This window comes from Anguilla anguilla, chromosome 10 (assembly GCF_013347855.1).
Source record: "Anguilla anguilla isolate fAngAng1 chromosome 10, fAngAng1.pri, whole genome shotgun sequence".
NCBI lineage: Eukaryota > Metazoa > Chordata > Actinopteri > Anguilliformes > Anguillidae > Anguilla > Anguilla anguilla.
In genome coordinates, this window is record NC_049210.1 from 23,439,008 (window position 1) to 23,455,014 (window position 16,007).

At 42.9% G+C, this 16,007-nt stretch overlaps 1 protein-coding gene across 2 annotated transcripts in view; it reads right to left on the minus strand.

Moving 5' to 3' along the window:
* The window catches only part of LOC118206295, a 41,724-nt gene that overhangs the window by 23,570 nt on the left and 2,147 nt on the right, over positions 1 to 16,007 (minus strand). For both annotated transcript variants that reach the window (XM_035378797.1, XM_035378798.1), the window contains exons 2-7: positions 2,757 to 2,942; positions 2,284 to 2,539; positions 2,131 to 2,208; positions 1,904 to 1,999; positions 1,097 to 1,171; positions 511 to 654 (exon numbers count right to left, since the gene is read on the minus strand). In XM_035378797.1, coding sequence (XP_035234688.1) covers positions 511 to 654; positions 1,097 to 1,171; positions 1,904 to 1,999; positions 2,131 to 2,208; positions 2,284 to 2,353 — 463 coding nt within the window. In that variant the 5' untranslated portion in view covers positions 2,354 to 2,539; positions 2,757 to 2,942. The remainder of the gene's footprint in view (positions 1 to 510; positions 655 to 1,096; positions 1,172 to 1,903; positions 2,000 to 2,130; positions 2,209 to 2,283; positions 2,540 to 2,756; positions 2,943 to 16,007) is intronic.

The window sequence follows — 16,007 nt, forward strand, 5'->3', positions numbered from 1 at the left end:
GTCTTAGTTAGCTGTTTCAATATTTAAAGAATTATGTATGTACCTAAAATTAAACAAATTAAATTGGACAGTGTTAATTATTTTAAGGTTTTTAATTTTTTTAATTTACACTTTTCAAAGATTGTTCACACGGCACACCTGGTCTCTTGTGACAGCACACCATAGTGTCGTGACATACTGTCTGAGAAACACTGCCCTGCCACACAAAGTGATTGATAAAATTTGTATTTGGGGTAGTCAAAATAACTTTATCTTTAATACGGTTTAAGGAATATAGTCTCCACTCCATCGTTGGTTTTAGAATTTCTTAAGGAGGTCAGCACTGTTCTCACATTATGCACAGAGCAAACTAAATTGAAAGCTTGGGGTTCACCAACAGAAGACAAATTATTAGTTCTCTTCTCGAAAACTCCTGGCCCAAATGCACTACTGACTGTGGCAATACTTTCATCATAAGTAAATGACTTTGTACTCTTAATTAACATTAGAAAATCTTCTAATATTCCATACCTGTAAGTTTATCAATGTTCCTCCAAATCAATTTGCTGGTTCCCTGTGCCTCATTACAGGGAGCCAAATCTTTCCCTTGCGATCCTGAAGAGGGGCTTCCACCCTCTGGTTCCCTCCACTTCCCTGCGGATGTAGCCGCTTCCTCTGAGGAGGGAAAACACAAGTGCAGTGTTTATGCTGCTCTTTAACACATTAGACTGGATACAAACTCTGGTACAAGTGTTGCTTTATTTTGTTACTGCACAAACGGTTGTTAGTTTGATGTTCTCAACTACTGAACGCCACTCTGGATAAGAGTTTCTGCCAAGTGATTGTAACATAACTAGGAAATGGAATTAATCAAAAAGTAATACATTATACATTCTACCAAGGTTCCAATCACCAATATCAATGTGATTGGAATATTAGACTGTTATGCATGGTGACCTGACACAAATGGGAGATAAACACCCTATATATTCCATGAGAGTTGTGCTTGATTGTCCAACCAAGAACATCAACCCATAGATCCCAATGTGGGTTGAGAATTTGTTGCTTTAACCACCAGCAGTCTTTAACTATCAGCCACCCTCCCCTGCTGCGTTACCTGTCATTGGCAGGACCTTATCTTGAGTTGTGACCAGCGACATCACATTGCTTATCTGGATCATTGACAAATAATCTACAAGAGGGGACAAAAAAAAACTGTTAACAGTACAGCTACGTATGTCATTCATTTCACATTCACATATGCAACCTGATCCGAAACAGAGGACATAAAATCAGAAATATAGGAGGAATGTTTTAATCAGTTTAACCTTCAGGGTCCAAGTTGAACTATGCGGTTGTTCCCTCCACTTAGACCGGTACTTCTCTCTAGGGTTTTCGTCATACTTGTTCCTGGTTATGGTTATACACTTTGTTGTACGTCGCTCTGGATAAGAGCGTCAGCCAAATGCCTGTAATGTAATGTAATGTTTCCCGCTCTCCGGTGTGGGGCTCATGACACTCGGCAGAAGTTTTGCTGTCAAAAGTTCTACACACCACCTGGTCTCCAAGCACACCCTCCCCCTCTGCACCTTTCCTCCATCTTCAGGTCCTACAAGGATCGAGGGGCTACATTTCTGTCAAAGGCCTCATGCTGTAACAAACAGCTCACCTTTCTGCAGTACCCATAGCCAGCATTTCCTGCATGCTCAGTGGTGCATATCCCAGTAGCGCAACATATTCAGCATCAAAGCGTTTGCTTCCTCTGGATAATAATACTTTTTGAATATTATGTAAAATACCTAAATATCTATAAATGTATACATTGTGCATGTCCAGGGAACACTGAATTCATGTACTGTTTCAGCATAAGTGTGGCTGTCATACAAAGACAGTTTACCAAACAGTTGACCTTGCTGCCCCTTACCACGGTCCAAGTGCTCCCCCTGGTGGTCCAGAAGTGCCCGCTCCTTCATAAAGATCTGACCACAGTCAGGCACACTAAAGCGATACACCAGCTGATCTGTTACCAAAACCAAAGGAGAATGCAGTCAGTCAGTAATGCGACAATGCAGCACAAGGCTTTTAATCAAAGCTATGAGCACTTCCTCGAGGCGCTGCCAAAAGCCCAGCAAAGCAGCTTAATTCTCCCACCTGTCGGGACGCTGTCAACCACCCACTGCTGGACCCGCAGGACAGGATCCATACCAACCAGGCAGGGACCTGCGGATGCTAAAGAAAGGGGGAGAAAATTAGGCCCTAAAGCTGTCTCCTTATGTATCTGATGGTCGTCTTTTTTCGTCTCACCGACACCGGGCTCCGGGAGTGTGTCGAAATGGCAACCAAGACTGGGGGGGAAGATGTCGGTCTTCGCCATCGTGGCCTTTGTCCAGAAAACATTCCTTCGCCTTACTCTTTACTTCCATGCTTAAATGAAACGACGCAGGAACCAGTCTGCTGCTCACGACTCCGCCCACAACATCGCCACACCCTAAAATCAGGTGTCTGTCATACCAGAATTTGTACTTGTATAGCTTTCCACAGAAGGAGCATGTGAATGGTCCTATAGAGTAAATTAACAAAAGAGCAGCATTCAAAAATGAGCACATAATCATTGCGAAGACAAGAAAATACCACACAATATTGGAAATATAGGTCACTAAAATGAGTAGTGCATACCAAAAGTCTAGCATTTTTATCACTTCTGCCTTACAGAAATCTGCCGGAGTACGGAAAAGCTGGAACAGTGTGAAAACATGACAATGCACTTAAAAGGTCACCTTCACACTGGACACGAGTCGGCGCCATGCTGGGGGCTCCGTTGCCATCATCACCCGCTTTGACCTCAGTGTTCCATGAGTTGCTGGCTTCCGTTTCCATTTTGGTGGAAAGGCTATCGCCGGGCTCATCCTTGCAGGTGTCATCCTTGCCTCTGTCAGGGACGGATACAGGGACGAGGGGGGTCCCTACATGCGCCACACAGAAAAAGGTGAAAAGGTGACACTGTATTCCTCTCAATTTGATTGGACAACAGACACAGGGGGACTAGAACTGCTTTGTAAGAAACTTGAAGAGGCTTTACATCAGAACCTACAGCATTGACACTTGAATCTTGACTAGAGGTCTACGTGCCTCTAATCGGTTTGTCCGGCTGGTTATTCAAGATAAGGTTGAAATGGACTAATGAACTACTGAAATCAAAACTTTCCACTTTTTCCCATTGATGAATGCTTTGGTTGCATAGGCAGCGTGTTTAGGGCTACAGTCTTACTGCAAGATGAAGCACCAGCCAATGAAGTTGGAAGAATTTCTTTTTACATAGCCAGACAAAGGCTGTCTGTACACTTCTGAATTCACCCTAGGGTGGCCGTCTTCCATTACATCATCAAAGACAAGTGAGGCTGTTCCCAAGCCATGACACTCCCTTGTTCGTACATCGCAGATGAAGGGTTGCTTTGGATCATGAGATGTTCCTTCCCTTTTCCACACCTTCAGATTTCCATCGCTTAGGTAAAGGTTTACTTTGGTCTCATCAAACCATAAACTTTTGTTCCAGATCTCTTCTGGCTCATCTTTGCACTTTTTGGCAAATTGTAATCAGGCCTATCGATTTTTGCTACTGCTAAGTTTAGCATCTTGCAGTGTAGCCTCAATAATTCTGCTCTCAAAGTCTTCTGCATACGGTGGCTAGTGATATTTTCACCGCTACCCTCTGGATACTGCTTGTGATGTCAGTGGCATTTGTTTTAGTGTTTTTCTTCACAGCTCAAAAGATTCATCCATCATAGGGTACTGTATGTCTGACTGAAGCCTGTATTGACTCTGTACAGTATGAAGACTAACAGGCTGCCCGTTCACAGAAACTCCAGGAGGCAATCTTCTACCCCCTCTCGGATTCTGCACCTCTATTTTGCATTCCTTAATCTCTCCAAAAGAAAAAGACTTACCAGATGAGGTCACAAATTAAACAACAACATTAGACAAACACAATCCAAACACACCTTCCTCTGCCTTCAGGTCGGCTGGTTTCCTGATCTGCAGTCGTGACAACAGGGAAATCTATGCATCAGAAGAAACTAAATCTGCAGAATTAATCTGATCATTGAATGTGTGTGTGTGTACATACACTACATGAGCAAAAGTATCTGGACACCCCTTAGTCTAAGGCTGTTTTTCATGGTTTGGCCTGTGCCCCTTAATTCCAGTGAAAGCAAATCTGCTTCAACATACAATTACACTGTAGATGAGTCTGTCCTTCCCTTACAGTTTGGGGAAGGCCCTTCACTGTTTCAGCATGCCAATAGCCCCAGGCACACAGAAAGTTGCACATAGGAATGTTTTTGCCAATAACGATATGGAAAAGCCTGACTGGCCTGCACAGAACCCTGACCTCACCCCCATCAAACACCTTTGGGACAACTAGAAAACCCACTGCGAGCCAGGCTTAATCGCCCAATCAGGGTCCAACCACACTAATGCTCTTCCGGCTGAATGGTAGTAAAGCCCTTCAGTAATCCTCCAACATCTAGTAAACAGCCTTCCCAGAAGAGTGGAGTAGGGTTGGACCGACTTAAAAATGTTCAAACCGGTTTGATATTAAGCCAAATCCATATTAATGTCCAGAATTTTGGCTGAGATGTCAGAGGTCCACATACTTTTGGACATGTAGTGTATATATAGTGAGCTCCATAATGTTTGGGACAAAGGCTTTTTTTTTCTTCATGATTTGCCTGTAGTCCCTCATATTAGATTTGAATTAGATTGGTTATACATTTTGGTTTCACCATGTAGAAATATTTCTTTCTTCTTATTTCACTTTCTATACATAGCCCCCCCCATTTTCAGGGCACCATGTTGTGGTCAATTGACTTCACAAGTGTTTCTGATTAGAAATAAAAACTGAAAGTCTGCACTATAACCACATGATAATTGTTTGATTACAAATCTAAAATCATGAAGCACAAAGCCAAAACAAGAAAAAATATGTCTTCGCCAAATGCTGTGGCTGCAACTCAACATATAAAGCATTTAGACATGATAAAGAAGTTTAGTTTTGTTCGACAAATATTGGAATGGGCAAGATCTATGATCTCAGTGACTTTGACCATGGTATGATTGTTGGTGCCAGACGCAATAGTTACGGCATCTGAGAAATAGCTGCCTTCCTGGGATTTTCACGCACTAGTCTCAAATTCAGAGAACGAAGCGATAAACAAAATCATCTAGTGAGTGGTAGTTCAGTGGCTGAAAACAACTGGTTAATGAAAGAGGTCGGAGAAGCATGGGCAGACTTATTCAAGTTAACAGAAAGGCCACAAATTCTCAAAAAACAGCCGTTTACAACCGTGGTGCGCAAAACAGTATCTCTGAATGGGCAACAGGAGCAGAAGACCACACCAGGTTCCACTCCTGTCAGCTTAGAACAAGAAGATGAGGCTACAGTAACCATGTGAACACAAAAAATGGATGATAGAAGAACAATGATTTCTGAATCAGTGAATGGCTTAATCTGGGACACGCAGATGATAGGACATAAATCCATGGATCCACCCTGCCTTGTGCCAACAGGGCAGGCTGGTGGTGGAGATGTAATTGTGTGGGGCACATTTTCTTGGCAGACATTAGGCTCCTTAGTACCACCTGAGGATCATCTGTATGCCACTGCATTGTGAGAACTGCCGAAATCCGTCCTGCTAGAGTTGGATAAGTATCTGCGTTCATTTGCTAATTACATACCGCGTTAGATTTAAACTTTTCCCTGTGTGGTAACTGTTCTTTGTTTTTAGGTTGTGTTAGGTTTCTATCTACCACTTTTGATTCTTAGAATTGATAGATTGCCTACTTGGGCTTAGCGATTGCGATTATTGTACTATTACAGACTGTGAACCTGTGTAATCAGCGCGTTATTCGACTCAGGTTTTCAGTTGCTAATTAGGTACACTCGGAGCGACGCTAGCGTTGCTCCCTCCTAGTTTATGAGCCAGCTCCCCATTCCAGTCTGTGCTCTCCCCCTCAGAAGGCGCTTCCAGCGACGTGGCCCCCCTCGACAACGGAACCTCTCTAACCTCTGCTACCCCCCGCTGACCCCCTGTGAGAACTTCACGGTCACAGGGGGGCTATGGAACTGCCAGTCTGCTACGCGCAAGGCGGACTTCATTTCCGCCTATGCCTCCCTCCTATCCCTGCAGTTCCTTGCCCTCACAGAGACCTGGATCACACCAGACAACTCTGCCACTCCTGCTGCCCTCTAGTCCTCCTACTCCTTCTCCCACACCCCCCGGCGATCTGGCCGTGGTGGTGGTACTGGTCTACTAATCTCCCCCACCTGGAAATTCTCTGTTTTCCCCCTCCCTGACCTGTCTATATCCACTTTTGAATTCCATCCTGTCTCTATCACCTACCCTACTAACCTCTATATTGTTGTTATTTATAGTCCCCCGGGGCCCCTGGGAAGCTTCCTGGATGAGCTAGACACCCTGCTCAGCTCCTTCCCTGAGGACGGCACCCCGCTGATCCTCCTGGGAGATTTTAACATCCACCTAGAGGCCTCCCAGTCTGCTGCCTTCCTACCACTACTCCACTCCTTCGACCTCTCCCTAGAACACTCTCCCCCAACCCACAAGGCAGGCAACCTCCTACACCTGATCTTCCTGAGGACCTGCTCCAGCTCCAATCTCACAGTTACCCCCCTGCATACGTCTGACCATCACTTCATCTCCTTCTCCCTCCCACTCTCTCCACATCCTCCCTCTCCTCCTCCCACCCCCACTGTCACTGTCCGCCGTAACTTCCGCTCCCTATCACCCTCTTCTCTTGCTCCCAGAGTGACTGCTTCCCTCCCCCCTCTTCAATCATTTTCCAAGCTCCCCACTAACTCTGCATCCTCCACCCTAACTTCATCTCTCTCCTCAGCACTCGACTCCCTATGTCCTCTTGTCCCTAGGCCAGCACGGTCATCCCCTCCCAGTCCATGGATGTCTGACATCCTACGCACCTCCAGGGCCAGCCTCCGCGCTGCTGAGAGGAAGTGGGCAAAATCCAGGGACCCATGTGATCTTTCAGCCTATCAGTCTCCCCTGTGACAGCAGTTTTCTTCTGCTGTCACTGCCGCTAATGCAAAATTCTACCAAACTAAAATTCATAACTCCATTTCTAACCCTCATCAACTGTTCTCTATTTTCTCCTCTCTCCTCAGCGTGCCACCTCCCCCACCCCAGTCTTCCTTCACTGCAGATGACTTTGCAGCATTCTTTGACGAAAAAATTGCAGACATCCGTAGCTCTTTTGCTCCCTCTGCGCCCTCCGCCCCCCCCGCCCCCTCTGCGCCCCCTGCCCCCCCTGCCCCCTCTGCCCCCTCCGCCCCCTCTGCGCCCTCTGCCCCCTGTTTCTCCACATTTTCTCTCCTCTCAGACTCTGAAGTTTCCCAGCTCCTGCTCACCCACCGCCCTACCACCTGCACTCTCGACCCTATCCTCTCATCTCTCCTCCAGGCAATCACACCAGAAATCCTCCCATTTGTCACCTCCCTCGTAAACTCCTCCCTATCTTCTGGATGTTTCCTCTCATCCTTCAAGAGGGCCCACATCACCCCGCTGCTGAAGAAACCCACACTAGATCCTTCAGTCATTCAGAACTAACGCCCGGTATCTCTCCTCCCTTTTCTATCCAAAACACTTGAACGTACCTCATCTAACCAACTCTCTGCTTTCTTCTCTCAGAACAACCTGCTTGACCCCCACCAGTCTGGCTTCAGGCCTGGCCACTCGACCGAGACTGCACTCCTCTCGGTCAGTGAGTCATTCCATGCCGCACGAGCAGCCTCCCTCTCTGTCCTTGTTCTTCTAGACCTCTCCGCTGCATATGACACTGTGGAGCACTCTATCCTCCTGTCCTCCCTGGCAGCAACAGGGATCTGCGGCACAGTCCTTGACTGGATTGAGTCCTACCTCTCTGACCGTTCCTCCCAGGTTGCCTGGGCGGGTAAGGTATCACCACCCCGCCCCCTCGTCACTGGAGTTCCCCAGGGCTCAGTCCTCGGTCCCCTTCTCTTCTCCTTATACACCAGATCCCTTGGCCCTGTAATCTCTGCCCATGGCTTGTCCTATCACTCCTATGCCGAGGACACGCAACTCTTTCTCTCCTTCTCCCCATCGGACACACAGGTCCCTGCCCGCATCTCCGCTTGCCTGAGGGACATCCAGAGCTGGATGGACAATCACCACCTGAAGCTCAACCCGGGAAAGACGGAGCTAATCTTTTTTCCTGCTCTATCCTCTCCCCTCCTCGATTTTTCCATTTCCCTAGGGGATACCTTAGTGACATCATCACCCTGTGCCAAGAATCTTGGAGTGGTGATGGACAACAGGTTGTCCCTCTCCAAGAACATCGCAGCAGTAAGCCAAGCATGCAGATTTTTCCTGTATAACATCCGGAGAATCTTCCCCTTTCTCACCACCTACTCAACCCAGCTCCTGGTCCAAGCAATGGTTCTATCCCGCCTGGACTACTGCAACTCTCTTCTGGCTGCACTACCGGCATCTGCCATCAGACCCCTGCAGCATTCAGAATGCTGCAGCTCGTCTGGTCTTCAACCTCCCCAGACACTCCCACGTCACTCCCCTGCTCACTACCCTCCACTGGCTGCCTGTTATAGCTCGCATCAAATTTGAAACATTGGTCCTAGCATACCAGGCAGTCAAGGGATCAGCCCCAGCATACCTCCACAAGATATTCAAACCCTACATGCCAGCCAGATCCCTCTGTTCTGCTACCTCAGGACGCCTGGCACCTCCCCCTCTTCGCACCTGCACTTCCAGAACACGTCTCCTGTCTGTTCTGGCCCCACGATGGTGGAATGACCTCACCTTCTATTCTCGGTCTGCACCCAAAACAAGAATTTGCAGGATAAGTGGGAAGGACGCCGAAGACAGTGTTTCCCCTTCTGTCGACTCAGCGTGACTTTCTGGCTGTGTTTCTTTCTACTGGATATTGGTGGACACGTTCGGCGGTCCAAGAAAGTCACTCTACATTAGTGCTTTCCAGTGAATAACTGGGCATTCTGTCTGTTCATAAGCAGGCTCATGTGAACGCACTGATACAGACCCTCACACAGGAACTTCAGATGCCTCTCGTAACAGGTTTTTAAGCTGTACTGTTTTCCACAGGAAGAACACCTGTACTTTCCTGCAGAAAAAAAAGGCAAAATCAAAATCCAGCTCATCTGTGCAATGTTCATAAACATGGCAAATGATCACTTATATTACTGAAATGTTTATACATACTTATTCTAAGGGAATTAAATCATTTTTTGACTGCATGGTGTCATAGCTCCACCCTCTACATACAGTCAGTCTGTTTCTAGAAACACACAACTGGTACATGCAAACACACGGATACAGACTTTGGCATGAGTACTTCACAAGGTGCTTGTAGCGAGTTTTCCTCACAAAGAGTCTTCCATAGGAAGGACAGGTGTACTGTCCTTCAGAAGAAAGAGACAAAATCCAGTGTGCAAAAATCATTAATGTATGATTTAATGATTAGTGTATTAGTGTTGATACACATATTTTAACTGTTGCTGAACAGGTCAGACATGCTTAAAATATGAGGAAATATGACAGTATTAATAAGGTTACCATTTTGAAAGTTCTGAACAGAGTTGTTCCATTTCTGCACACAGTAAGGAATTTAGATAGATAGATAGATAGTTATTAGTCCTTTCTGAAATTCATCTTGTGCCATACAACAACCACACACACACACACATATATATATATATATATACAATAAATAAGGAAATATTGGGTAGCATTGCTTTGAAATACATCTTATGTAATTTTGGTGAGGCAAGATAGCCTATATTGTTTGTAGCACCGTAACTTGGCGTCATTTTGATATCAATACTTTTGAGTAACTTGGCATTTTTGTACGTTGAAAACGTGTTTTTTATGAGATATCATATTATTATGAGAGTGAGAAATGCGAAGTGACCCTGTAAGAAACGGTTGTGGATTATGGCTATCCTTGTGTGAATTTGTACAGTCTGATGAGCGTGTACTGTTTAGCAGTTTCGGTTTGCTATATATGTAAAACAGTGGCTGTGACAAAGGGTGGCGTAAGTGTAAACGTAACAGAAACGCAGGTGAAATATGGCCAGTGTATGTACTCACGGATTTGACGGCCATCCAACGAGCTTTGATTGAGAAAAGAATCAGCAAGCCCGTAGAATTAGAGCTGCCTAGGTCGCAACTTGTGTACCCTGCTGTCCTGCTCCGTTGTGTGTTATTTCGTGGAGATGCACTTTTAGTGTTTGTAAGGTTTATAAGGCATTTTGATAGGCTTATCTGCAGGTGGGAATCCTGTTAGCTGTTTAGCTAAGCTAGAACCGGAAAACTTGATAGTGGAGAATAGGAGCAGACGCATATGTCCCAGCAGGATTTGCATATGAGAAAATAACAACAGTGTGAGAGAAATTAGGACGAAATGATGAAATTGCGTAGTTGAAACAATATGTTTTTAGCAGAATGGGCATGTAGGTGAAGGTTGACATGATCACAGACTATAGTGCGGAGTAAAGAAAGTGACCATGAGCGAGGTTAGTTTCCTTATGGAACGGTATATATAATAGTCGGTGTAAAACATCAACCATTAAAGTGGAGGCTTCTGTAACGTGTGAAGTCTATTGCACTGATGTGCTTTTCTCATGTTCAGTACTAGTAGTTATATTTATGAGTGAGTCATGATTCTACATGTAATGTTTTAATGGGGAGTTGCAGAACGTACATACATAGTAATTGTTTGTATGTGGCTAGATAGAGAACAGGGCGAGGTAACATGAATGTAGCAACGTGGCGTTTGCTGATAAGAAGGTTTTGTACGGTAGCCAAGTGAAGAAATATAGTTAGTAGAAATGGCACAGTGGTGAAATGGTGTGACTTTTTAATAAAAATAAATACATTTGCCCTCATGAAATGCATATGGGTGGCCGTGAGTGAGTTTTGGGAAAGAAAATATAAAAGCGTAAGAAAACGTTAGTGTAAAAGAGGAAAATATCTGCCTGAGGGCGAGGTAGGATTCAATCCTTCAAGCGGAGGTTTACCAGTCTGTGACTGGTTTTAAAGAAGAACACAGGCCAGTAAGCACAGAAGAGCTCCCGTTGAATCCATATGGCTTTGCAATATTGTAGCCGGTTAATAACTGAACGTGCAGACGGTACGTCATAATGCAGTGTATACGTTCGGTGAACGGCGGGTAGATATGGTGCAAAAGCAATAATTGAGCAGTAGTAGACAATTATTAGTGAGGGTAAAAGCAGGTTAAAGAAACATGTTCCTAGCTGGGCTTGAACCTACAACCCCATGTTCCCAAGACTGTAACCTTACCCACTAGGCCACAGGCAGATTAGCTGTTCAAACTGGAAATGTTTCAGAGTAAAAAGGTATGGGTATTTTGCGTGTGTATGCGAGTTTTTGATTGGGTCATGAGGATGAGGATTTGGCTGATGTCGGTAAAATGTCCAATGGGGAGACGTTGTTAGTGGGATAGGCGGCAGGAAAAATAAGAATGAGAAGAAGAAGGAGAAAACGCACAATCCCCTTAGTTTGGGGCTTTATTGTGTGGACATGTGAAGTTTTTTATGAAATCTGTCTGTTGAAATGGGGTCAGAATGTACAGAATTTAATGTTTTTAAGGACTGAGTGTCTGTGGCTGTTGTGGTTATTTCTGTGGGGATCCCTGAAAAGTTCCAAACTCTCGGTGCTGTATAGGTATGGGGCATGCCCCCGCCAAGGCGTAACTTGGCGGGATGGCATACCTGCCATCCAAATTAGGGGTCCTACGAAGTAGGAACCCTATTGTTTTTGTTAGTATTATTATTATTAGGGGTCCTACGAAGTAGGAACCCTATTGTTTTTGTTAGTATTATTATTATTATTATTATTATTATTATTTTCCTGGAAATGGTCAAATAACTCAAAAAGTCCTTGACCAAAAATGATATAAATTACCTGGTCGAAACTAGAGACCATGAGTAACTATGCCAGAAAGAATGACCATGATTCCTCCATAGGTGGCGCTATAGTAACTGATTCAAAAAGCAAATTTCAAAATGCTGGCATTTCCACCCCATTTGATGAAAATTTATGAAACCAGGTGTACTTGTGTCATTCCTCATGAGGAACAAATATGCCTCAAGAACCCATAAAGTCCGCCATAAATTTTCCTGCAGATTGAAAATTTGGCAAAACGTATGAAAAGTTTCTTCTAATGAACCGTAAGTGCGATTAGTCCGACGCCCACGTACATGTATGGTGCATGTCTCCCTATAGGGTGTTAACAGCTAAGAGATCCATTCCAAAATGGCGGAGAAACTGGTATTAAAAAAAGAAAATCTGGCCACGAATTTCACGTGATTATAACTTTTTACAACAATAATCTAGGGACTTGAAACGGACTGGGCATGAAGAGGACACTACCATGTTGTACCATGTCCACGCAGTTGCAGATATATCAAAAAACATGGAAATTACAGGAATTTGAAATTTTGGTGGAAAGCTAATGGAAATGCTAATATAATGCAAATTTCAAGTGCTTATAACTTTTTACAACAATAATCTAGGGACTTGAAATGGACTGGGCATGAAGAGGACACTACCATGTTGTACAATGTTGGCACAGTTGCAGATATCTTAATAAACAAGGAAGTTACAGGCATTTGAAATTTTGGCGGGAAGCTAATGCTAATATAACGCTTTAAAACTGATCTTCTCAGAAACGCTTTACCTGATTTCGTCCCCATCGCACATGTGCACTCTTGGTTATTCTCTCCATCTAGGGTGATAAGGACAAGTCGCTTTTTTAAAAATTGTGTGATTTGTGGCGTGACAAAGTTAGCACTTTATGCTAATGCACATTCATATTTCAAAGTATTGTTTCTCATGAACAGGAAGTTGGATCGTCTCACGCACGGATATGTCGATTGTCCAAAATCCTGAAATCTATGCCGCTTGGACTCTTTTCTACTTCGCCTTGTATTGACCTGGATTGGACATGTTTGTAGGGCCCCGCATTGCTGCTTGCAGCTATATTTTCTTTTTTTCTTTCTTTTTTTTAAATATATCAAATCAGACATAATTTTAAAAAGTAAGTGAAATTATCTTAACTAAATTTCATTTGGAGATCTCAATTCACCCTGCACCACACGGGGTCCTTTTGTTTTGCAAATTAGCAACTGGTGGTGTAAATCAGATGGACAGGAGCTTCGGCTCTGAAAAAACTCTAGTGATACTAAGATACTTGTGACCTGCCAGCAAGCTTGGTACATACAGCCTGCATGTTTCCCCAAAATGAATGTTAAATAAGAGGGTTTCACCCCAACCATATTTGCAAACATGTTGGCTTATTTTGGGCAATTGTCATCAGAGTTTCAATTGCGCTTTGTGAATGGGAACAATCACATACATTTGCTTTCACCTGTATCAAATTTTGGAAAAACCTAAAAATTAAATTTCTATTCGCTGAATAGCATCACCTATGTGTCATATCGGCTGCACATATAGGAATGGATTACGCAAAAAAAAAAAAAAAACGTTTCAATGCGAATGATTGTACAAAATGTTTTTGTCACTAAATAAACAGGTGATTTTTTATGTAGGCTAGGGATTACAGACTGTTCTGTTGGCTTGTTCTGCAGAGTGAATCCACAATCTATAGGCTACCAGTCGTTATGATATTTGGCCTCGCTCACGTAATATGTGTAGGCTATATCTAACATTTTTTTATGTGTTCAGCATTTGGAATTGAGTTTGCGTTTTCGAGTTTTGCGAGGCTGTCATCAAAGAAATTGATGAAGAGTGTTATGTTAGGCTGTGTATTGCTTGAAGAGACATAGACAATCGGGTATGTAGTGTACTGTTCATTATCTAAATAAGAATAATTAATAAATAAATTAAGAGCAAAATGTCAAGCTAAATAGGTGATATAAAACTCATTTACATTTGAGGCCAAAAGTTTACATACACCTAGGCTAAAGACATTCAAACTCAGTTTTTCACAACTCCACATATTTCATGTTACCATACATTTCCTGTGTTAAGTTAATTAGGTTATCTACTTTATTTCAAAATGATAGACAAGAGACAGATTTATTTCTACTATAACAGCTTTTCAGTGGGTAAAAAGTTTACATACACTTTGTTAGTATTTGGTGACTTTGCCTTTTAATTGCTTAACTTGAATCAAACACTTGGGGTAGCCTTCCACAAGCTTCTCACAATACTTTTCCAGAATTTTTTCCCATTCCTCGCGATAGAACTGATGTAACTCAGTCAGGTTTGTGGGCCTCCTTGCTCGAACACACTTTTTTCAGTTCAGTCCACAGGTTTTCTATGGGATTCAGGTCAGGGCTTTGTGATGGCCACTCCAATACTTACACTTTGCTGCCTTCAAACCATTTTGTTACAACTTTGGAGGTATGCTTAGGGTCATTGTCCTGCTGGAAGACCCAGTTGCGACCAAGTTTTAACATTCTAGCTGATGTATTCAGGTGTTGCTTCAGTATTTATAGATAATCCTCCTTACTCATGATGCCACCTATTTGCTGAAGTGCACCAGTCCCTTTTCCAGCAAAACACCCCCACAACATGATGCTCTCACCCGCATGCTTCACAGTTGGGATGGTGTTCTTCGGATTAAAAGCCTCACCCTTTTTCCTCCATACACAGCGCTGATTATTATGGCCAAACAGTTCAATTTTTGCTTCATCTGACCAGAGAACACTCCTCCAAGTGATTATAGTAAATGCTAAATTAGTTTCTATAGTGCTTTTTCAATCCATCAGCCATTCTATTGCCAGACATTTTCCTACCTTGGTAGCCAATCAGCATCTTCTCCCTATTGTCTAGTGGGGGAGGGGGAGAGCTCTGCAACATCTAAACAAAGTGATGGGTCGAGTTGTGGAATTGCGAGGAGGACCAACTGGAATGTAGGCTAGGTCTCTGTCATTTCATTGCAGCTTAGAGCACATGCTGTTGTTGTCCGTTTTAATAATATCATTAAAACCCCTTTCCTCAAATATCTTGGTTTCAGTTAATTTATCCGCAATTTATCTATGATAGAACAATAGCCTACAATGTGAATATAGTTTATTCAATATGTGAATTTAGTTCTCATTGTCTCAATTTTTAGGTTTCAGCATATAGGCTAGTAGGGAGGTCAAACTTGTTTTGGCAATTTTCCAGAAAACATATTTTGACAGTTTATTTTTCATGCATAATGTCAGAAATGCTAAAGTGTAATCAAATAACATATAAATCGCTAACTTGCCATAAAATAACATTTGTTTGCTTTAATTTTTAAAATTAACTGCTTCCCTCTTCCCACTAATCACTCTCGTTGAAGGGAAACACAAACACATCATCGTCGGCCCAACTTTTAGGGTGGGGTTAACTTTTTTCCCGATAACCAATATTCAGGGGTATTAGTACAGTAAAATGAATTTACTGCAAGCACTTTTCAATACAGGAGTGCAAATATGATTTGAGAGATGTTTGTAAGTTTACTGTACAAAAAGCTAAAAAAAGGGATTAAAAAGAGATGTATTTCTATTGTTGGGGTTAAATTATGGAATAATGCTAATATAAATGTAAGAATGTGTAATTCGCTTTTGGTTTTCAAAAGAATGGTTTATAAAGCTATTTTTGAGGGGTTACAACTGTGAATGATTTTTATTTTATTATTATGTTTATTTTACGGAGGGTAGGTTAAATTGATAAGAATGTAGGCTAGGCATATATAAGCATTATGCTTCTGCCTGTGCCTTTTCAGTCACTACCTAATACATAGATTGTTATTGTTGACTTGTTTATACTGTCTAGACTGTTTATATTTATTGTATTGTGTGTGATGACTGAATAAAAAATACTACTATTACTACTACTTAATCATAAATATTGTTATGGGATCTGAAATTTAATTAAATATGTATTGCCACTACTAAACCACTGACTAAATCTTGCAGCCGTCTTTTTCTTCAC